The 23737-nt window shown below is 44.5% G+C and overlaps 1 protein-coding gene across 2 annotated transcripts in view; it reads right to left on the bottom strand.

Moving 5' to 3' along the window:
- The window catches only part of LOC147124990 (UAP56-interacting factor-like), a 78912-nt gene that overhangs the window by 12111 nt on the left and 43064 nt on the right, over nucleotides 1–23737 (bottom strand). Inside the window, exons 7-9 of one of the 2 annotated variants that reach the window (XM_085995758.1) lie at nucleotides 18610–18657; nucleotides 14219–14293; nucleotides 5631–5751 (exon numbers count right to left, since the gene is read on the bottom strand). In XM_085995758.1, coding sequence (XP_085851884.1) covers nucleotides 5631–5751; nucleotides 14219–14293; nucleotides 18610–18657 — 244 coding nt within the window. The remainder of the gene's footprint in view (nucleotides 1–5630; nucleotides 5752–14218; nucleotides 14294–18609; nucleotides 18658–23737) is intronic. The other variant, XM_085995768.1, reaches the window with a different exon arrangement.

The raw sequence follows: 23737 nt of genomic DNA, 5'->3' as shown, positions 1-23737 counted from the left end.
ACTAGCACATAGCACTGGGCGTAATCCTGACAATACGACCTTTGAGGTCCTGTTTTTTAATCTTTTTCCTAGCTCCTGAAACTCTGCCTGAAAGACCTCAACACGTTTTCTACCTATGCCATTGATTCTAACATGGACCATGACATCTGGCTCTTCCCCTTCCCCTCGCAGAATGTCCTGCACCTGCTCGGTGATATCCTTTACCCTGGCAGCAGGGAGGCAACATACCATTCATGAATCACGTTTGTGGTTACAAAAACGTTTATTGTTTCAAAATTTTCCTTGATGTAAGAGCACTGTGTGAATAAAGGGACGTCCAGAGCTATGTGATTCAGAGCAGAATAGACATGATGGAATGTAGTTACATAAGCTTAACTAAAAATTCCAAATAACAAACACATAGGATCAATTTTGTGAATTGCCCTGGTGGGCAGGGCTTCCCACTGGGAACACACATTCATAAAATCACTCTCATAAATCAACTTAAACATCAATGGGCCATATTTTGCGACCCCTACGGGTGCGTATGAGGTGCGCATGCGCCCGTAGGGGCCGCACACGTTCCGGGTTTAGGCATGCGAAGCGCATGCGCTAAAACCCAACACTTGCGATCCTCCGCATCCATGGGAGATGGGCCTCTGCGGGTGGAGAGTTGCGCTATTTGCACAACTTCCACCCGCTGAATGCCCGTGAAATTCTTATGCCTGGTAAAAGTAGGCATAAGGCACAAGCATAAAAGAGTTTTAAAAAATAGAAAAATAAAATGCTATCATTCATTTATAAATTAAAAATACACTTCAATAAGGTAAGTTTATTTTTAGCCCCGTAAAAACATATAATTTTGTTTTCCAAAAAATTTAATTTTTGTTGAAATGCCATTTTAGTTAAATTTAAATATGTGATTTAAATATATATATTTCATATGTTGGTGTATTTTTTTTTATTTTTTAAAGTGATCCCCATTCATACTTATTGGAGTTCCGCACATACGGAACTCCCATAAGTATGAATGGGGATTCTCTTCTTTTATTGGTTGGGCCGGCCCACATGATTCCAGGAGCGCAAGCCTCCATATCGCCTGGGCCACGAGGTACATTCGTAGAATTTTTGCAGGCTGGAGGCATCCGCAAACGTTGCCCAATGTGTTTCACTACTTGAATGATTATTCTATATAGAATAGATATGTTTTGATGGTATTCTAATATATTGAAGCTTAGAATCATTTAATTAATGGGCAGGTGGATAGCAAGACTTGTTAAACAAAACACCATCCAATTAATGCCTGTTTCAAATGTAAATTGCCTGGAAAAACTTTCAGCATCCCACAGTCCAATGCTGCTATTGTGGGTTAAATTTGTATCTCCATCAAATTTCATTAATTGCTAAATGTCAACTGCGAAAATAATATTGAAGACTGCATGCTGAAGTATATTTATCTGCACATTCAACACACTCGAAAGGCAAACTGAGCTACCCAACTCCATATGAAATCCTTTTAAGTAAAAAGTCCTATTGTGGCGGAGTCACTAAGGGACTCCGATCAACTGTATATAATTCCCTTTAACAATATGTTAGCTACAGCCTGAGTCTGTATCTTTGTATATACTGTTTGCATGTCCAGAGCGCGGTCCCTTTAAGAACGCGGGCAAACGCGATGACGTCACGCCGTTCATCACGTGATCCCCCACCGGCGGGAAAAACATGATGACGTCATGACGCCAGCCACGGGACCGCCCAAGCAATCCTCGTGGAGCCTCCGAACTGACTAGACCTGTATTCGTAGTTCTCGTGCATTTGTTTGTTAAACTCAGTTTGTTTTACATTAAACATCGTTTGTTTGATCGCCTGAGTTGACCTCAGTCTCTTGATAGGAACTAGACATTCCTACACTATATTCTAGGACACATGTGCAAAATGATTTGTCTATATTTGATTTCCCATATTTGTTATATATGTAAATTGTAATTGTACTGTGAAATGAACACCAACAGCAGTAACAATCATTCTGATCTGGGGAAATCTGCCCGCTCACATGCTTCCATAACGTTTGGTTGCACTGCGGCAGCAGAAGCATGTGATTTTGCTTCTACTTTTTGCTTAGATTGCGAAACCTTATTCTCTGGCACAGTGCAGGCAGTGCCTGCCACCGCTGCCGACATTGTTGGTGCTCCTTTACTCTAGTTTTGCCTTTCAGTCTTTGCCCGACTCTAGGTAACTACCCAAACCATGCCTCGCGCTCTTATATTAGTTTATTGGCCAGTAATATATTGTGGTTTAATCCTTTCCCCATCTCCCACCACAGAAAACTATAGACCAGTTAGCCTAACATCTGTAGTTGGGAAAATGCTGGAGTCCGTCATTAAGGAAGCAGTAGCAGGACATTTAGAAAATCATAATACAGTCAAGCAGAGTCAGCATGGTTTTATGAAAGGGAAATCAAGTTTGACAAATTTGCTGGAGTTCTTTGAGGATGTAACGAGCAGGGTGGATAAAGGGGAACCAGTGGATGTGGTTTATTTGGATTTCCAGAAGGTATTCGATAAGGTGCCACATAAAAGGTTACTGCATAAGGTAAGAGCTTACGGAATTGGAGATAATATATTAGCATGGATAGAGGATTGGCTAACAAACAGAAAAGAGAGAGTCGGGATAAATGGGTCATTTTCCGGTTGGCAAACGATAACTAGTGGGGTGCCACAGGGATCAGTGCTGGGGCCTCAACTATTTACAATATATATTAATGACTTGGATGCAGGGACTGAGTATAATGTAGCCAAATTTGCTGATGATACAAAGATAGGTGGTAAAGCAAATTGTGAAGAGGACACAAAGAATCTGCAAAGGGATATAGACAGGCTAAGTGAATGGGCAAATATTTGGCAGATGGAGTGTAATGTGGGAAAGTGCGAGGTTATCCACTTTAGTAAGAAAAATAAGAAAGCAAATTATTATTTAAATAGAGAGAAATTACAAAATGCTGCAGTACGGAGGGACCTGGGGGTCCTTGTGCATGAAACACAAAAGGTTAGCATGCAGGTACAGCAAGTAATCAGGAAGGCAAATGGAATGTTGGCCTTTATTGCAAGGGGGCTGGAGTATAAAAGCAGGGAAGTCCTGCTACAACTGTACAGGGTATTAGTGAGGCCACACCTGGAGCACTGTGTACAGTTTTGGTCTCCTTATTTAAAGGAGGGATATACTTGCATTGGAGGCAGTTCAGAGAAGGTTCATGATGTTGATTTCTGGAATGAAGGGGTTGACTTATGAAAAAAAGGTTGAGCAGGTTGGGTCTATACTCATTGGAGTTTAGAAGAATGAGAGGTGATCTTATTGAAATATATAAGATACTGAAGGGGCTCGACAAGGTAGATGCAGAGAAGATGTTTCCCCTCATGGGGGAATCTAGAACTAGGGGGCATAGTTTCAGAATAAGGGGTCACCCATTTAAAACTGAGATGAGGAGGAATTTCTTCTCTCAGAGGGTCGTAAATCTGTGGAATTCTCTGCCCCAGAGAGCTGTGGAGGCTGGGTCATTGAATATATTTAAGGTGGCAATAGACAGATTTTTGAACAATAAGGGTGTGATGGGTTATGGGAAGTGGGCAGGGAAATGGAGTTGAGCCCAAGATCAGATCAGCCATGATCTCATTAAATGGTGGAGCAGGCTCGAGGGGCCAAATGGCCTACTCCTGCTCCTATTTCTTATGTTCTTATGTGCCTGTAAAGATTGGGTAGCTTATTAACACCTTAGCTAGGGGGACCCTTTATTTCCTCTAATTAAACCACAGACAAGGACAGAGGACAGGCGCTGTGGCCATTTTCTCCCCACCAATCCACCAACCTCCCCCCACCCCCCTCAACCCACTGGAGATGGGCAACTCACTGGCAGAAAAAAATACCATGGAGAGCCCGCCAACAACATGCTAATAAGCCTGACCATGGAAGTGCTGCAGGGTTCAGAGCAGAGACTGACGAGCAACAAAGCTCACTCCACAAAAATGGAAAATCCAGATTCTCATTTCTGAACCAGTGCGTTGAGTTCTAACTGAATGTATAACCTCCATTTTCAATGTTTTGTTTTAAAACCCCATTTGAAACTAAGAGAAAAATTGTAAAAATACAAGAAACCATGGCCGCGATCTTACCTCTGGAGACGTGCTGGAGGCAGGACTTCTGGTTTCCGGGTTTCAGTCCTGCCCCCAGCGACATCTGATGAACCCACGCTATTTTCCAATTAAGGGAAAGCCAGTGACAGATGACGTCAGCGTATGACGTTTCATCTGTTGAAAATTTTTGGCAGATGAATTGTTAGCGTTTGACAGTTGTCAAACGCCAACAATTCATCTGCCAAAAATTCTCAACAGATGAAACGTCATACGCTGATGTCACACTGACAATCTCTGGTTTAAGGTGAGCCCTTGAACAAAAGGCTCACCAAGACCTCTCTCCTTAGCAGAAAGCAGATGGCTGCTGCATCTGAGAATTCAGCAGCCATTCTGTCATCTCTGCCATTGAGATGAGGCACCTCCGGATCCTCAAAGGTCAAAGGTTGAAGCCTGCAGAAAGAAACAAAGGTAAGGAAACTTTTTCCAACACTTTACACTCACCTCTCATACTTACCCGTCCACACTTGCACCCATCACTCACCTCTACAGCTGACATTTCGACCTCATCCCCGTAGACTCACTGCTTGCCTCGTTGACCCTGGTGAAGTTCGCAGCCGTCGGGAAGGCCACACTTGCAGGCGTAAAATGGGGAAAAGCCTCAAAGCTGCCTGTTAACTACCTGTTAACAGCCAGTTAATTGGCTCTAATCCCCTTCCCACCTCGAGGAGATGGGTCCCTGCGCGAGTCAGCGACTCGCCTCCTGGGAAGATGGTTTGGAGTGGGGTTGGGACCCGCTCCCAATTTTTCCCATTTTCCCAGCAGTCCTGTCTCCAAACCCGCCTCCTCAGGGCTGGTAAAATCCAGCCCTATGGACCAAATGCAACTTTAGCCACAGCAATACTTATGTAACTTTCCAAACGTATAATAAATGGTGTCATCACATTCAAATGTCACTGATCTTTACTTATATAATTTGGGAGTTGGTGTTTAAAAGGATACTATAACTTTGAGTCACTACTGACATGGTAGGCACTAGGGCCTGAATAAGCCTGTCTTTGCTAGCACAAGTCTGGCTGCATTTTCATGGTGAATCAATGTCACTGAATTAATGTGAATGCTTTACTATAGCAAAATATTTACCAAGCATTGTGTGCTTTTAAAATGCAATCTCTGAATATTATCAACACTGTTTTCCTTCACATTATTGCCTGTGATCATTCCCAAATTGTATGTTTGGCATATTTCTAATCTTCAATTTTAATAATTAGAAAGAGGAAATTCTCATCTATATTATAGTCTCAATCTGGAGATACTCTTCTTGTGTCTGTGTTTTTAAACTGCATCTCCAGATGCCTATAAATAAGCATTTGCTGGGGAGCATGACCTTGGCTTACCCCAATATAGAATGTTCCAAAAATAACACAGATTTATGTTGACAACTAATCTCGTGTTGATGAAGTTGATACTTCAAGTGAATGTTGATCGTTGAAGCAAAGGTCTAATGATTCAATTAAAATCTACTACCTGATTGGCTGTGCTTTTAAAGTTGAACCCAAGGTAAACTCCTTTTGGTTGTTTCCTCACTGCTTTTGTTGTCATCCTTTTTCTTCCAGTTAAAGGCGGGCGTTGGATTCTTGGTCTTTGACTGCGGATGTAGAATATGCTCCAGTTAAATCTCTGCATTATTTAATTCAATTAAATTATATAGTGTACATAGCAGTACATATCCTAAAAGGGTGATAAAATTACGACTTTATAATTTGAAGAACTCAAAAAATGCAGCCCACAACACCTAAATAGCATTATTTCCCCTGTTTTGTATCAATTCTCATATGCCAAGCAGTTTTAAATATTATTTCTTGACAAGTGATATGCCAATATTACCTTGGTGCATAAACATTTGCATGTTGTATGGAACAAATATTATTAAAGATATTATATGGGGAGGGTTGTCTTTATAAATTTGACCCTGGTTCATGAATTCATATTGGAAAAAGCATTATTTATTCTTGGGACTTTGGCAAGGCACTGCGTATTGTTCATCCCGAGTTGCCCTGAGGGCATCAAGAGTCAACTACAGTCAATCACATGTAAGACAGGCCAGGTAGAGGTAGCAGGTTCCCTTCCCCAAAGGCTAGTATTGTAGCAGGTGGGTTTTTATGACAATCCAACAGCTTTTATAGCCATATAATTGCAAAATACTGCAGATGCTGGAAATCTGAAACAACAACAGAAAATGCTGGAAATACTCAGCAGGCCAGGCCAGGCAGCATCCGTGGAGAGAGAAACAGAGTTAACGTTTCAGGTCTGGGACCCTTCATCAGAACTGGAAAAAGCTGGAGATGTAACATGTGGTGTATGTAACCTGTACCACCTTAAGAGAACTACCTTAAGAAGATGGACTACTTTCTCTTGCTACTGTATATTGTAGTACCGGTGGTGACCACACCGGTATATAAGCTCTGTGTAGTAATTTGTAAAGCAGTTCAGCCCTGACCTTCAAGTAGTAAAGACCTGTTTAAGTTTTTCCTGTTGTCTGTGTCCAGTTATTTAAAATAAGTATATCTGGAACACACAGACTCAACAGTGGCGACGAGTCGATCTTACCCAGCGGCAATTGCATCCAAGGCAGCTTCGTCCCCAGAACGGGCGTCGAGAAGAGGCATCCGCCCTCATCATCCTGCTGAGCACCGCATTCGCACGGGAGGCATCGAGAACCCGGGTTGGAATTGCTGACCACGAAGTCCACCATCAGCGACAGGCAGTGATCATCCTTCTTCCACGGCGGTGGGTAAGCCGATCTAGCGACACGGGCAGAAAGTCAGCCGCGTTGTCAGTGGAGAAGGGGGGAGAGACCGGAGGAAAAAGGGCGGAGAACTCGACCGCAGCTGGTGTAAAGGGCCGGGCTGCAATCGGAATAGACGCGCAGCAAGAAAGGAAGCGCTAATACCCACGAGGACAGCGGGGAGTAAAAGCAGCTGCGTCGGGGGAAATTAAGGACCGCTGGGAGGCGAGAACGGCAACAGCGCGGTAATCGCCATTGTAGCCAGCGGGGGAAGAAGCCAAGCGCGGGAAGCCACCATTTTAGTCGGCGCAGGAAGAAGACAAGCGCGGGAAAAGCCGCCAAGTGCGGGAAGCCGCCATTTTGGAAAAAAAAAAAAAATACTTAAAGAAACTTACAAGGATGCCTAAAAACGGTAACATCACTGCTTTTGATAGCGATGTCGAAGATTGGGCCACTTATGTGGGCCACTTATGTGGAGCGTATTGAAGTTTATTGTACAGCAAATGAGATACCGGCTGAAAAGAAAGCACTAACCCTATTAAACTCGATGGGTGCGAAGACGTATGGGTTATTAAGGCACCTTGTAACACCAGATAAACCGGCGGATAAGACTTTCGCGAATATTGTTACTATCCTGCAAGAGCATTTAAACCCCACGCCGCTGCTGATAGCGGAACAATTTAAATTTTACAGAAGAATGCAGCTGAAAGAGGAAAGCAACGCTGAATTCTTAATTGAACTGCGCAAGCTATCAAAGTACTGTCAGTTTGGTACAGGACTAGCAGATGCTCTGAGAGATAAGTTCGTGTGTGGGCTATTAAAAGAAGGAACTCAGAAGCGACTGCTAGAGGAAAAGGACCTTACGCTAGATAAAGCTGTCACCATTGCAGCATCGCACGAGGTGCCGCGGAAATGCAGCTAAGGCCATCGGAACTCAGCACCAATCAAATGGCATTGGGTGCAGTAAAGTGCTATTGTTGCGGAAGGACAACGCACGATCAGAACCAGTGCTGGTTCAAAGATCAAGAATGCAGAAAATGTGGCAGACTCAGTCACATAGCGAAAGTATGCCGGTCAGGAAAGAAGACCAGCAACAAAAAGTCACCACAGAAGAAGTACAAAAAAGTACACAAGGTGACAGAGAACAGTTCGGATGAACAGAAGATGGATTCAGACTCCAGCAGTAAGGAACTGGGTTGTTTAAGAATACATAATGTGGGTAACACAGCAGACCACCAAACTATTTGGGTTACACTCCAGGTAGCAGGAGTCCAAGTGAAGATGGAATTGGACATGGGATCGGCATTGACGGTCATGAATAAGCAAGATTACAAAAGGTTATTCTCACACATTCCCCTAAGGGATACGGAGATTGTACTGAAAACATACACGGGGCAAAGAGTGTACCCCATCGGAAAGATAAAAGTAAAGGTGGTCCACAAGGGTAAAGAAAGCAAAGGAATGGACTTGTATGTGTTACCTGAGGGAGGTCCACCACTACTGGGACAGGAATGGATCAGGAGAATAAATATGGACTGGCATTCCTTAAAAGCACTAACTGTAGATTCCGGTAAAAAGGACGATGTCAAACCTAAACGACTGTCCAGAATATTGGACGATGCTAAGGAGGTGTTCCAACAGGGACTGGGAACACTGAAAGGAATTACGGCAAACATCAAGGTTGAAGAACATGCAAACCCAAAATTTTTCAAAGCCAGACCGGTACCTTATGCGATACGACCTGCTGTGGAAGCTGAGCTGGAAGGGCTAGAACGTTCAGGAGTACTGTCAAAGGTGGACTGGAGCGAATGGGCCACGCCCATTGTTCCTGTCATGAAGCGTTCATTGAGCAACAAGCCGGGGGGAACCGGGGAAGGTTCGCATCTGTGGCGATTTCAAGATCACTGTTAATCCGGTTCTTCACACGGTGCAATATCCGCTTCCGCGGATTGAGGATATCTTCGCTTCATTGTCTGGCGGGAAACACTTCACCAAGATAGCCTGGTGCAGGCGTACTTACAGATGGAAGTTGATGAAGCGTCACGCCAGTATCTCACGATCAACACGCATAAGGGCTTATATCGGTATAATAGATTGGTTTTTGGAGTGGCCTCGGCTCCAGCGATTTGGCAAAGGGCCATGGAGCAGGTATTACAGGGAATTCCTGGCACACAATGCTATCTGGACGACATTCTTATTACAGGAGATGATGATGAGGAACACCTTGCTAATTTGGAACAGGTGCTCACCAGATTGAAAGAGTATGGACTTCGAGTTAATCGCCAGAAATGTGAGTTCTTTCAGAAGCGAATCTCGTACTGTGGTCACGTCATTGACCAGGAGGGGCTTCACAAGTCACCTGACAAGATCGAAGCTGTTGTGAAGGCTCCCGCTCCGGAAAATGTATCCCAGTTGAGGTCGTTCCTAGGGTTGATTAACTATTACCATAAGTTTCTGCCAAATTTATCCATGGTGCTACACCCGCTGAACACTCTTTTACAAAAGGGAGTGCCATGGAAGTGGAGCGAGGACTGTAAGCGGGCTTTTCACAAAAGCAAGGCATTGATCACCTCTAAGGAAGCGTTGGCTCACTTTAACCCAACGCTGCCTATTCGTTTAGCTTGTGATGCTTCTCCATATGGTATTGGGGCAGTGCTATCACATAAGTTGCCAAATGGCTTGGAAAGACCAGTCGCGTTCGCATCCAGATCATTGACCTCCGCTGAGCGCAACTATGCTCAGATAGATAGGGAGGCTCCCAGCCTCGTGTGGGGAGTAAAAAAATTTAATCATTACCTGCAAGGCCAAAAGTTTACGCTGCTGACAGACCAGCAGCCGTTGGTTTCCATTTTTAACCCTAAGAAGGGTGTTTCGGTGATGACAGCGCAGAGGCTCCAGAGATGGTCCCTTTTCCTAGGGGCACATCAATATGAGATCGAATTCAAAGGTACAAAGCAACATGGTAATGCTGATGGGCTGTCGCGCCTGCCACTACCTACAGCGGAAGAGGCACCGACAGTTGACCCTGTTGAGTTATTTCACTCGACCATCATCGAATGTTTACCAGTCACCAATGCGAGTATTGAGAGAGAGACCAGGAATGACCCGACACTGCCTCGGGTCTACGAATTGACAGTGAAGGGATGGCCAGCACATGGCGAACCACTGTTACCGGCATTCTCAGCCAGACGAGAACAGCTGTCCGTTTGTCAAGGAACATTGTGATGTATGGAACAAGGGTGATTATTCCTCCTAAATTAAGGGAGAGAGTTCTAAAGGAACTGCATGAAGGTCATCTGGGGGGGGGGGGGGAGTCAAGATGAAAAGCCTTGCTAGGGCTTATGTGTGGTGGCCAGGTATCGACAAACAAATAGAGGATCTGACGAAAAGCTGCTCAGGGTGCCAAAAAGTTCAAAATGCACCTCCAATTGCACCGCTGCATCCATGGGAATGGCCTTCAACCCCATGGCAGCGTGTACATATCGACTTTGCAGGTCCATTCATGGATTCCATGTTTTTGATAGCGGTAGACGCACATTCTAAATGGCCAGAAGTGATTAAGATGGCGGCCACTACCTCGGAAAAGACGATCGCAGTTCTAAGAACCATATTTGCAAGAAATGGATTGCCAGAACAGATATGTTCAGACAACGGACCGCAGTTCGTGTTAGAAGAATTCCAGAAATTCATGAAGAAGAATGGGGTGAAACACTATACATCTGCCCCATATCATCCGGCTACAAATGGGTTGGCCGAGAGATTTGTACAAACGTTCAAAAAGGCGATAAAGGCCATGAGCGAAGACCATATTCCACTACAACACAAGGTGGACAATTTCCTAATGGCATATCGAAACGCCACACATGCAGTGACAAATCAAAGTCCTGCCATGATGTTTTATAACAGGAGGTTGCGGTCCAGGTTGGATTTGTTAAAACCAAATGTGCGTAGGGAAGTCGAAAAGAAACAGTTCCAGCATGTAAATAACAAGACCACTCGGAGTTTCGAAATAGGACAACCAGTGTTAGCCCGGGACTATAAGAATGAGAAATGGCAATCTGGAACAATTCGTGCCAGACAAGGACCCCTGATGTACACGGTAGAGATTGGTGAAAACATAATACGACGTCATGCTGACCAACTTGTAGAATCGAGAACAAGGGTCGAACCCATGGCTACGGCAGAGACACCAGTGGAAGAAATTATTGAACCTGTAGCATCTACCTCAAATGCGAACGTACATGAGGATGTTCAATCCATAAGAGATCAATTAGAGGAGTCACCCCAGCAACCAGAATCAGAGACCCCTGAAAGGCGTTATCCAACTCGGATCAGGAGGCCTCCTCAGAGACTGAATCTTTGAACAGTTGCATGAAAGTTGTATATATGTTATCCATGTTATGTTTAAATTGGGGTGTACACTGTTAAGCTAAAAAGGGAGGAATTGTGGTGTATGTAACCTGTACCACCTTAAGAGAACTACCTTAAGAAGATGGACTACTTTCTCTTGCTACTGTATATTGTAGTACCGGTGGTGACCACACCGGTATATAAGCTCTGTGTAGTAATTTGTAAAGCAGTTCAGCCCTGACCTTCAAGTAGTAAAGACCTGTTTAAGTTTTTCCTGTTGTCTGTGTCCAGTTATTTAAAATAAGTATATCTGGAACACACAGACTCAACATAACAGATATTAAGCAGGTGCAGAGACGGGGGGGGGGGTGTTAGGAGGGGAGGAAGGAATAGAAAGAACATCCTGTACTTTTGTAAGAGGCAGGAAAGATAAAATGTTGCAAATGGGAAGGGCAAAAATCATACTGCATGAAAAATGGGGGCAGGGATAATTATCTGAAATTGTTGAACTCAGTGTTGAGTCCCGAAGGCTGTAAAGTGCCCAATCGAAAGATGAGGTGCTGTTCCTCGAGCTTACGTTGAGCTTCATTGGAACAATGTAATAGCCCGAGGACAGAGCGATCAGAGTGGGAGTGAAGCAGTGAATTAAAGTGACAGGCGACCGGAAGCTCAGGGTCACCCGTACGGACTGAACGGAGGTGTTCCGCAAAGCGATCGCCCAATCAGCGATTTACTTGTATCCTCCCTTCCCACTGTCCAGGGCCCCAAACACCCCTTCCAGGTGAAACAGCGATTTACTTGTACTTCTTGCAATTTAATATACTGTATTCGCTGCTCACGATGCGGTCTCCTCTACATTGGGGAGACCAAACGCAGATTGGGCGACCGCTTTGCGGAACACCTCCTTTCAGTCTGTACGGGTGACCCCGAGCTTCTGGTCGCCTGTCACTTTAATTCACCGCTTCACTCCCACTCTGATCTCTCTGTCCTCGGGCTATTGCATTGTTCCAATGAAGCTCAACGTAAGCTCGAGGAACAGCACCTCATCTTTCGATTGGGCACTTTGCAGCCTGCCGGACTCAACATTGAGTTCAACAATTTCAGATAATTATCCCTGCCCCCATTTTTCATGCAGTATGATTTTTGCCATTCCCATTTGCAACATTTTATCTTTCCTGCCTCTTACAAAAGTACAGGATGTTCTTTCTATTTCTTCCTCCCCTCCTAACCCCCCCCCGCCGTCTCTGCACCTGCTTAATATCTGTTACATCTCCAGCTTTTTCCAGTTCTGATGAAGGGTCCCAGACCCGAAACGTTAACTCTGTTTCTCTCTCCACGGATGCTGCCTGGCCTGCTGAGTATTTCCAGCATTTTCAGCTTGTATAGCCATTTTCTTGTGCGAGCTCACAAATAACCATATGTATTGAATTCAATTTTTACAGCTTGCATTCCGTGAAATAATCTCACAACCTGTGGGTTGCTAGACCAGTGCCAAAGCTACTAGGAACCATACCTAATTCAAGGCCAATTTCAGCCTGAAAAGCAATAATGGGCGTTGTAAGGGTAGGAAGCTGAGTCAGTGTTCAAATATCCATATCCTACTTCCTTGCTGATACTTAATAGAGCCACTCTCAGCCCCATTGATCCAGATACCTTTAGTGAGGTATTTATGGAGGTACGTCAATAAGCCATACAGTTGCAAACATGTCGGGGGTGAAATTGGATAGCGCGATAAAAACGGGCATGGGCACCGCGATGCAAGATATGCCCGTGTCTGTTCAAGGAGCACAGGCAGCACGTCAACTTTGTGCTGCCTGCTAATTATAATGATTGCAATGCACAGCCTAGCGCTGAACGCACTGCTGACAAGATGTGCATTCAGCATGGGGGCCGAAGTTCAAGTTGTTTGAACAAGGCTAACTTTACTTAAAGCTTGCCTGCTCCTCTTCAAGGCAGTCTGCACCTCCTCAAGATGAGCTGCCTTCTGCTGATGAAAAATGGTAAAAGTGCTTCAGCACCAACACAAATGGCTCAACAGGCCAGGGAAAGCAGACTCAGGGTCTCAGACGCAGCACTCGAGCTTTGTGCAGGGGGTCAATACTGGAAGAGGCCCTCCAGAAAGAAGGATGTGGGAGCAGATCGCCAAGGCCGTCACTGCCAGCAGTGTCATTCCCCCAGGACCTGGCTTCAGTGTCCAAAAAAGTTTCATGACCTCAGATGAGTGATCAAGGTCAGTGAATGGATTTTCAAAAGCCATCTTCTACCAACTGCCCCACTAGCCTCACACACTGCTCAATGCACAACCACCAACCCCCCATCACTCACCTACCAACAATCTCTACCAAACACAAGGCAAACCTCACATACTTAGTTTCACCTCACCCCCTTGGAGGAGACGGTGCTGGCCATTCTTGGCAGGGGCATGGCTGAGCCCTTGGCCAGCGGCGGGGCTGATGCGGGTATCCTCATATGTTACCCTCCTTCCCACAACCGCTTCCCCCTCATCCCACAATATCTTCTGATTTCCAAGCTGCACATGGTGTAAGCATGCATCTCTTTGCTCTACCCCCTCCCCTCACCACAACCCTACCTTTGTGCCTTCCTCATTTCAGACACCCAAGAAATCCAGCCTGCCCAGCCAGTGGTTGACCAAGAAGAGGGAGAGGAGAGTGAAGAAGAAAACGAAACACCATCACTCGATTTCACACTCCCAGCCACCAGCTCCTCGAGGTCGTCCTGCAAGGCCATCTGCAGTCTCCCCCACTGAAAGTCAGCAGCCTTCCACCAGCTATGCTGCAGCCACTGGGGTAGCACTGTGTAAGAGCACTAGGATAAGCTGATAACACCCTTATTGTTATAACGCAGTGTATTCTATGACTCACCATGAGCAATGGCACAGAAAATATGCTTGTATAAATAATATTTTTTAGGTTTAAGCTTTCCTGACAAGGGAGAATTCTTGGTGCTGTTGACTTACACTGCTTGCTGGTTGGCCTGTGGATTGGGTATAGATACTGTTAGGATGGAGCTAGAAGTTGACTGCTGCCGCCACCTAGAAAACAAAAGTCAGGTATGCAGAGATCAATCTGGAATCAGTGTAATGTACTCCATATAAATGTACATTTGAAATCATTAGTGGAAAGTACCAAAAAGATTCTCACAAGATTTATATTTGCACAATGCACATAGTTGTCATAACCAAAGTTACTGGGAGAATTCTCCAGCATGATGCTCTGGGAACCATCTAATTTTCCGAGGATCTATTGGATCCCTGCCCAGTAAACTCATTTTATACTGGATACACAAATGCGTGGTGTCAGCCTTGGTTCAGTGGCAGCATTCTTGCTTCTGAATCAGAAAGTTACAGACTGTAAAAGCTTCTATAGGTACGTAAAAAAGAAAAGATTAGCGAAAGTAAATGTGGATCCCTTACAGGCTGAGACAGGAGAAATTATAATGGGGAATAAGGGAATGGCAGAGAAATTAAACAAATACTTTGGGCTAGAATTTCCCAGGGCTGTGGAGGCAGGAATGGAGGCATGTTTGGTGTTAAAAAAAAAAGAAAAATCGCAAAATCGGGGGGCGCAAACCCATCCCACCCACAACCCACCTCCATGCCCATTTCCCAGGAGGTGGGTACCCGACCTGTGCTGGGAGCCGCCTCCCTGAGACGGGAAGGGGATTAGTGCCAATTAACAGCCAGTTTTTAGCCTAATCCCTATTTTTATCCCTGAAGTGTGGGCTGCCCGATGGCTCCAAACCACGCCAAGTTAGCCTGGGGGACCGTCGGGCTGAAGGACTTGGAGGGTTCGAGATGTCTGGTGTTCAGGTGAGTGATGGGTGCATGAGTGCAGAGGGATGTGTATTTGGTGTGTGTAAAGTGTTTAAATAAGTTTTACTTACCTTTACTTACTAATGCAGGCTTCCTTCCTTCAGTTCTCGGGAGTTCCTCATCTCACCAGCACAGAAAGCAGAATGGCCACGAGCTGTCAAAAGCTGCAGCCTCTGCTTTCTGTTCTGGAGAGATTTCTAAATCAGCCTGAGAGGAAGGAATTAACTTAGAGTACAGATTGTCAGTGTCTGACAGCTTCAAAGAGCTGTCAAACGCTGATATTTCATCTGTCAAAAGCTCTTGACAGATGAAATGTCAATCTGTGACATCACCTGTTGCCAGGTGGCCCTTAATTGGCCTGCTAAGCCCGCTGGGCGGGCTCAACAAGGTCAATCAAGGGAAAATCGAGTGGGTTAGCCACAACTCGATGGAGGCGGGACTACAACCCCAAAAGTGGGAGTCCCGCCTCCTACTCGCCTCCATTGATAAAATCCAGCCCTTTGTGCCTGTCTTCACGGAATAAGACACAAAAAAGCTTCCCAGAAATAGTGGAGAACCAAGGCTCCAGTGAGAATGAGGAATTGAAAGAAATTAGTATGTCAAAAAATAGTACTGGAGAAATTAATGGGACTGAAAGCCAATAAATCCCCTGGACCTGATGGCCTACATCCTAGGGTTTTGAAAGAGGTGGCTATAGAGATAGTGGATGCATTGGTTGTCATTTTCCAAAATTCCATAGATTCTAGAACAGTTCCCACGGATTGAAAGGTAGCAAATGTAAACCCACTATTTAAGAAAGGAGGGAGAGAGAAAACGGGGAACTACAGACCAGTTAGCCTGACATCAGTAGTCGGGAAAATGCTAGAATCTATTATTAAGGGCGTGGTAACAGGACACTTAGAAAATAATAATAGGATTGGGCAGAGTCAACTCGGATTTATGTGGAGGCTCAGTCGTTGAGTATATTCGAGACAGAGATCGCTTGAATTTTGGATATTAAGGGAATCAAGGGATATGAGGATAGTGCAGGAAAGTGGAGTTGAGGTAGAAGACCAGCCATGATCTTATTGAATGATGGAGGAGTTTTGAAGGGCCAAATGGTCTACTCCTGCTCCTATTTCTTATGATGAGAAATGTGGCTTCTTTATCGATATGGCGAGAAAGAACATTCGGAGGCAATATATTCCTCATTTGTTCCTGATGCAACATAAAATGAATAAGAACATAACATAAGAAATATGAGCAGGAATAGGCCACTTGGCCCCAAGCCTGCTCCGCCATTCAATAAGATCATGGCTGATCTAGGGTTCAAAGCCACTTCCCAGCCCGCTCTCCATAACCCTTCACTCCCTTATCTTGCAAAAATCTGTCTATCTCCACTTTAAATGTATTTAATGACCCAGCCTCCACAGCTCTCTGGGGCAGAGAATTCCACAAATTTACGACCCTCTGAGAGAAGACGTTCCTCCTCATCTCAGTTCTAAAAGGGCGACCCTTTATTCTGAGACTGTGCCCGAGTTCTAGATTTCCCCATGAGGGGAAACATCCTCTCTGCATCTACCTTGTCGAGCCCCATCAGTATCTTATGTTTCAATAAGATCACCTCTCATTCTTCTAAATTCCAATGAGTATAGGCCCAGCCTGCTCAACCTTTTCTCATAAGTCAAACCCCTCATCTCTGGAATTAACCTTGTGAATTGTCTCTGAACTGCCTCAAATGCAAGTATATCCTTCGTTAAAAAAGGAGACCAAAACTGTACGCAGTACTCAAGGTGTGGTCTCGCCAATACCTGGGCTGGAGAGAAACTTGGAGTGGGAGGGGGAAGATCCAGTTGTCATGGTCCATGTAGGTACCAATGACATAGGTAGGACAAAGAAAGAGGTTCTGCTGAGAGAATATGAGCAGCTAGGGGCTAAATTAAAAAGCAGAACCACAAAGGTAATAATCTCTGGATTACTACCTGAGCCACGAGCGAATTTGCATAGGGTAAATAAGATCAGAGAAATGAATGAGTGGCTCAAAGACTGGTGTGGGAGAAATGGGTTTCGATTTGTGGGGCACTGGCACCAGTACTGGGATAAGGGGGAGCTGTTCCGTTTGGACGGGCTTCACTTAAACCATGCTGGGGCTAGAGTCCTGGCAAATCGAATATCTAGGGCTGTACAGAGGGCTTTAAACTAAATAGTCCTGGGATAAGAGGGAGCTGTTCCGTTTGGACAGGCTTCACTTGAACCATGCTGGGGCTAGAGTCCTGGCAAATCGAATAGCTAGGGCTGTAGAGAGGGCTTTAAACTAAATAGTGGGGGAGAGGATCCAGGTGAGCAGGAAAATGAGAAAGCAATAGAGCAGGCTAGAGATGGGGGAAATAATAACCAGAATGTGACAGGAAGGGACAGAATGTTTAAAAATAAGTATAACAGAAAAATGGCCAAAACAAGGAAAAATGTTAAAAAGACAGTTAAAAGCTCTACATATCAAAGCACACAGCATTCGCAACAACATAAATGAGTTGATGGCACAAATAGATACAAATGGGTACGATCTGAACGCCATTACAGAGACGTGGTTGCAAGGCGACCAGGGCTGGGAACTGAATATTCCAGGGTATATGATAATTCGGAAGGATAGAAAGAAAGGAAAGGGAGGTGGGGTGGCTTTGTTGGTAAAAGATGGGATCAGTGCAGTGGTGAGAAGTGATATTGGCTCAGAAGATCAAGATGTAGAATCGGTTTGAGTGGAGATAAAAAAATAATAAGGGGAAAAAGTCTTTGGTGGGCGTAGTCTACAGGCCCCCGAACATTAGCAATGCTGTTGGACAGAGTATAAAAGAACAAATAATGGAGGCCTGTAAAAAAGGTACGGTAATTTCCATATTGATTGGACAAATCAAATTGGCCATAGTAGCCTGGAGGAAGAGTTTATAGAGTGCATCCAGGTTGTTTTCCTACAACAGTATGTAATGGAACCAACCAGGGAGCAGGCTATCTTGGATCTGGTACTATGTAATGAGACATAGGCCCCGAAATTAGGATTGGGAGCTTGCCGCGCGTGCAAGCCCCCGATCTGCACTCACCCTGCGCGCCGACATCTGAAGCCCGGGCCTGCTCGCATTTCCTGTCACTGGCCCGGTTCAGATGTCAGTGCGATGTGCTTACCTGATCCAACAGCGTAGTTAGTGCGATGTGCCGGCTGGGATCAGGTGAGCACTGTGCAGCCAATCAGGGGAGGGGAAACTCATTCATGAGTTTGACAGTAAGAGCTGTCAAACTCATGAAAAGTATGGGCTGCCAAAACACTACTTTAACTTTAAATAAAATTTTAAAAAACATCCCACTGATTATATTAACTATAAATAAATAAGTTTTTAAAAATGTTTTAAACAATTAATCAATTTTTTGAAAAAAATAAATTTTTAAAAAATAGGGTCTAAAACTAAACTTACCTTACTGTAAATTCTTTAAAAATAACAAACTTGTGGAAAAAAAGTTTCGACATTGTACTAAAAGCCCACTTACCTGTAAAACTAAATACTTACGTCTGGTTTTTCCACACGTAAAGACCGGAGGCCTTTACACTCGGGCAACTGTGGGAAAAAAAAAAGGAATTTCACTGCGCACGCGCTACCTGTGCAGTCGCACGCGTACTGCCTCTTAACCCCTTGGGTCAGAGGACAGGAAATGCCGGTTTTCAGCGCATGCTGAAAACCGGCAATTCCTCCGTACCCCATCCTTACTCACGCATTGTGCCCGGAATTACTGGGCCAATATTAATAAATGATCTCATAGCAAAGGATCCTCTATGAAAGAGTGATCATAGAAACAGAAGATAGGAGCAGGAGTAGGCCATTCGGCCCATTGAGCCTGCTCCACCATTTAATGAAATCATGGCTGATCATCCAAATTCAGTACCCTGTCCCTGCTTTCTCCCCATATCCCTTGATCCCTTTAGGCTTAAGAAATATATCTAACTCCTTCTTGAATATATTTAATGAATTGGCCTCAACTGCCTTTTGTGGTAGAGAATTCCACAGATTCATCACTCTCTGGGTGAAGAAATTCCTCCTCATCTCTGTCCTAAATGGCTTACCCCTTATCTTTAGACTGTGACCCCTGGTTCTGGACTCCCCCGGCATTGGGAACACCTTTCCTGCATCTAGTCTGTCCAGTCCTGTTAGAATTTTATAAGTTTCAATGAGATCTCCTCTCATTCTTCTAAACTCCAACGAATATAATCCCAATTGACCCAATCTCTCTTCATACGTCATTCCTGCCAACCCAGGTATCAGTCTGGTGAATCTTCGCTGCACTCCCTCCATGGCAAGAACATCCTTCCTCAGATAAGGTGACCAAAATTGCATACAATACTCAAGGTGTGATCTCACCAAGGCCCTGTACAACTGCAGCAAGACATCTTTGCTCCTGTACTCGAATCCTCTCGCTATGAAGGCCAACATACCATTTGCCTTCTTAACTGCCTGCTGCACCTGCATGCTTACCTTCAGCGACTGGTGCACAAGGACACCCAGGTCTCGTTGCACTTCCCCTTCTCCCAATTTATTGCCGTTCAGATAATAATCTGCCTTCCTGTTTTTGCCACCAAAGTGGATAACCTCACATTTATCCACATTATACTGCATCTGCCATGCATCTGCCCAATCACCCAACCTGTTCAAATCATACTGGAGTTTCTCGGCATCCTCCTCACAGCACACATACCCACCCAGCTTTGTGTCATCTGCAAACTTGGAAATATTACATCTAGTTCCCTCGTCTAGATCATTAATATATATTGTGACTAGCTGGGGTCCTAGCACCAATCCCTGCGGTACCTCACTAGTCACTGCCTGCCACTCAGAAAAAGACCCACTTATTCCAACGTTTTGCTTCCTGTCTGCCAACCAGGTCTCTATCCAAGTCAGGACCTTACCCCCAGTTCCATGTGTTTTAACTTTACACGCTAATCTCTTATGCGGGACCTTATCGAAAGCATCCTGAAATCCCAAATACACCACATCCACTGGTTCTCCGTTATCTATGCTATCAGTTACATCCTCAAAAAAATTCCAGTAGATTAGTCAAGCACGATTTACCTTTTGTAAATCCATGTTGACTTTGTCCGATCCTGTCACTGTTTTCCAAGTGCTCTGCTATTACATCTTTTATAATGGACTCAAGCATTTTCCCCCACTACCGATGTCAGGCTTACCAGTCTATAATTCCCCATTTCCTCTCTACCACCTTTTGTAAATAGTGGGGTTACATTAGCTACCCTCCAATCCATGGGAACTGTGCCAGAGTCTATAGAATTTTGGAAGATGACCAGCAATGCATCTATTAGTTCTAGGGCCGCTTCCTTAAGTACCCTAGGGTGTAGATTATCAGGCCCTGGGGATTTATTGGCCTTCAATCCCATCAATTTCCCTAACACCATTTCCTTACAAATACTGATTTCATTCAGTTCCTCCCTTTCATTAGACCCTATGTTCCCCAACATCTCTGGGAGGTTATTTGTGTCCTCCTTTGTGAAGACAGAACCAAAGTATGTATTTAATTGGTCAGCCATTTCTTTGTTCCCCATTATAAATTCCCCTGATTCTGACTGCAAGGGACCTACGCTTGACTTCACCAATCTTTTTCTCTTTATATATCTATAGAAGCTTTTACAGTCAGTTTTTATGTTCCCTGAAAGCTTACTCTCATACTCTATTTCCCCCTCTTAATTAATCCTTTTGTCCTCCTTTGCTGAAACCTAAACTGCTCCCAATCCTCAGGTTTGCTGCTTTTTCTGGCCAATTTATATGTCCTCTCCTTGGCTCTTATGCTATCCCTAATTTCCCTCGTTAGCCACGGTTGCGCCACCTTTTTATTTTTATTTTTATGCCAGACAGGGATGAACAAATTCTGTAGTTCATCCATGCGATCTTTAAATGTTTGCCATTGCCTATCCACCGTCAACCCTTTAAGTAACATTCCCCAATCCATCCTAGCCAACTCGCACCTCATACCATCATAGTTTCCTTTATTTAAATTCAGGACCCTAGTCTGAGTCAACTACTTCACTCTCCATTTTAATGAAGAATTCTATCATATGATCGCTCCTCCGCAAGAGGCCTCACACAACAAGATTGCTAATTAATCCTTTCTCATTATATAATACCCAGTCTAAAATGACCTGATCTCTAGTTGGTTCCTCGACATAATTTTCCAGGGAACCATCCCGTATACCCTCTAGGAATTCATCATCCACAGTATTGTTACTAATTTAGTTAGCCCAATCTATATGTAGATTAAAGTCACCCATGATAACAGCCATGCCCTTATTGCACGCGTCTCCAATTTCCCATTTAATGCCATCCCCAGCCTCAGCATTACTGTTTGGGGGTCTGTATACAACTCCCACTAATGTTTTCTGCCCCTTGGTATTTCTCAGCTCTACCCATACAGATTCCACATCATCAGAGCTAATATCCTTCCTAATATTGTGTTAATCTCCTCTTTAACCAGCAATGCTCCCCCACCTCCTTTTCCTTTTTGCCTGTCCTTCCTGAATATTGAATACCCCTGGATGTTGAATTCCCAGCCTTGGTCACCCTGGAGCCATGTCTCCGTAATCCCAATTATATCATATCCGTTTACATCTATTTGCACAGCTAATTGATCCACCTTATTATGAATGCTCCTCGCATTAAGACACAAAGCCTTCAGGCTTGTCTTTTTAACACTCTTAGTCTTTTCAGAATTATTATTTACTGTAGCCCTGTTTGATTTACACCCTTGATTTCTCCAAGTGCCAGTTTTGCTTTTCTCCTTCCTGTCTTTTGCTTCTATCCTTGCTTCCCTTTCCTCTGTCTCCCTGCACAGGTTCCCAACCCCCTGCCATTTTAGTTTAAACCCTCCCCAACAGGACTAGCAAACACTCCCTCTAGGACATCGGTCCCGGTCCTGCCCAGGTGCAAACCGTCCAGTTTGTACTGGTCCCACCTCCCCCAGAACCGGTTCCAATGTCCCAGGAATTTGAATCCCTCCCCCTTGCACCATTCCTCTAGCCACGTATTCACCTGAAATATCCTTCTATTTCTACTCTGACTAGCATGTGGCACTGGTAACAATCCTGAGATTACTACCTTTGAGGTCCTGTTTTTTAATTTACCTCCTAACTCCCTATATTCAACTTTTAGCATGGTTGAATTTCAAATTCAGTTGGAGGGTGAGAAAGTTGTAACCCAAACCAGTGTCCTGATCTTAAGCAAAGGCAATTATAATGGCATGAGGGCAGAGCTGGCTAAAGTTGACTGGAAAAACAAATTAAAGGGTAAGAAAGTTGAAATGCAGTGGAGAACATTTAAGGAGATATTTCATAACTTTCAACAAAGATATATTCCAGTGAGAAAGAAAAAGAGTTTAAGAGAAGGGAGCACCATCAGTGGCTAACTAAGGAAGTAAAGGATGGTATCAAATTGATAACAAAGGCATACAATGTTGCCAAGATTGGTGGGAGACCAGAGGATTGGGAAATTTTTAAAAACCAGCAAAGGATGACTAAAAAATAGAATAAAGAGATGAATTATGAGAGTAAGCTGGCAAGAAGCATTAAAACAGCTAGTAAGAGCTTCTACAGGTATATAAAAAGGAAGAGGGTAGCTAAAGTAAATGTTGGTCCCTTAGAGGATGAGACTGGGGAATTAATAATGGGGAATGAGGAAATGGCAGAGATTCTGAACAAATATTTTGCATCTGTCTTCACTGTAGAAGACACTAACAACATCCCAATAATGGATAATCAAGGGGCCACAGGGAGTGGGGAACTAAAGCCAATCACTATCACTAAGGAAATAGCACTTGGTAAAATAATGGGACTAAAAGATGACAGGTCCCCTGGACCAGATGGCCTGCATCCCAGGGTCTTAAAAGAAGTGGCTGCAGAGATAGTGGATGCATTGGGCTGGATTTTCATTCAGAAGTCGGGAAGGAGGCAGGACTACAACTTTCGGGTTGTAGTGTCGCCTCCATCGAGATGCGGCCAATCCACACGATTTTAACTTGATTGACCTTGTTGAGCCCGCTGTGCTCAGCAGGCCAATTAAGGGCCACCCGGCAACAAGTGACGTCACAGACTGAAATTTTATCTGTCAAGGCGTGTTGACAGATGAAATATCAGTGTTTCACAGCTGTTTGAAGCTGTCAACAGTCTTACTTCTAACCGGAGTCCTTCTACGCAGACTCAGTTAGAAATCTCACCAGCACTGAAAGCTGCAGGCTGTCACTTTTGACAGATTGCAGCCATTCTGCTTTCTGTGCCGGCTGAATGATGGACTCCCGAAACCTAGAGGAAGGAAGGCTGTAAAGGTAAGTACAGGTAATTTAAACTTCTTTACACACTTTAGACACACCAAACACACTTACCTTTGCACTCATGCACCCATCACTCACCTGAACACTGACATCTCGACCCCTCCAAGTCCTTCAACCCGACGGCCCGGCTCCTCTAACTTGGCGTGGTTTGGAGCCGTCGGGAATCCCACACGACAACTTTCAAAATAGGGATTAGGCTAAAAACTGTGTTAACTACCTGTTAACAGGCAGTTAATTGGCACTAATCCCTTCCCGCCTCGGGTTGGCGGGTCCCAGTGCGGGGCGGGTACCCGCCTCCTTTGAAACTTACAT

This window comes from Somniosus microcephalus, chromosome 1, assembly GCF_052327205.1.
Source record: "Somniosus microcephalus isolate GS21.2 chromosome 1, FLI_Smic_1.0, whole genome shotgun sequence".
Classification (NCBI taxonomy): domain Eukaryota; kingdom Metazoa; phylum Chordata; class Chondrichthyes; order Squaliformes; family Somniosidae; genus Somniosus; species Somniosus microcephalus.
This window is presented reverse-complemented; position numbering and strand designations above follow the sequence as displayed.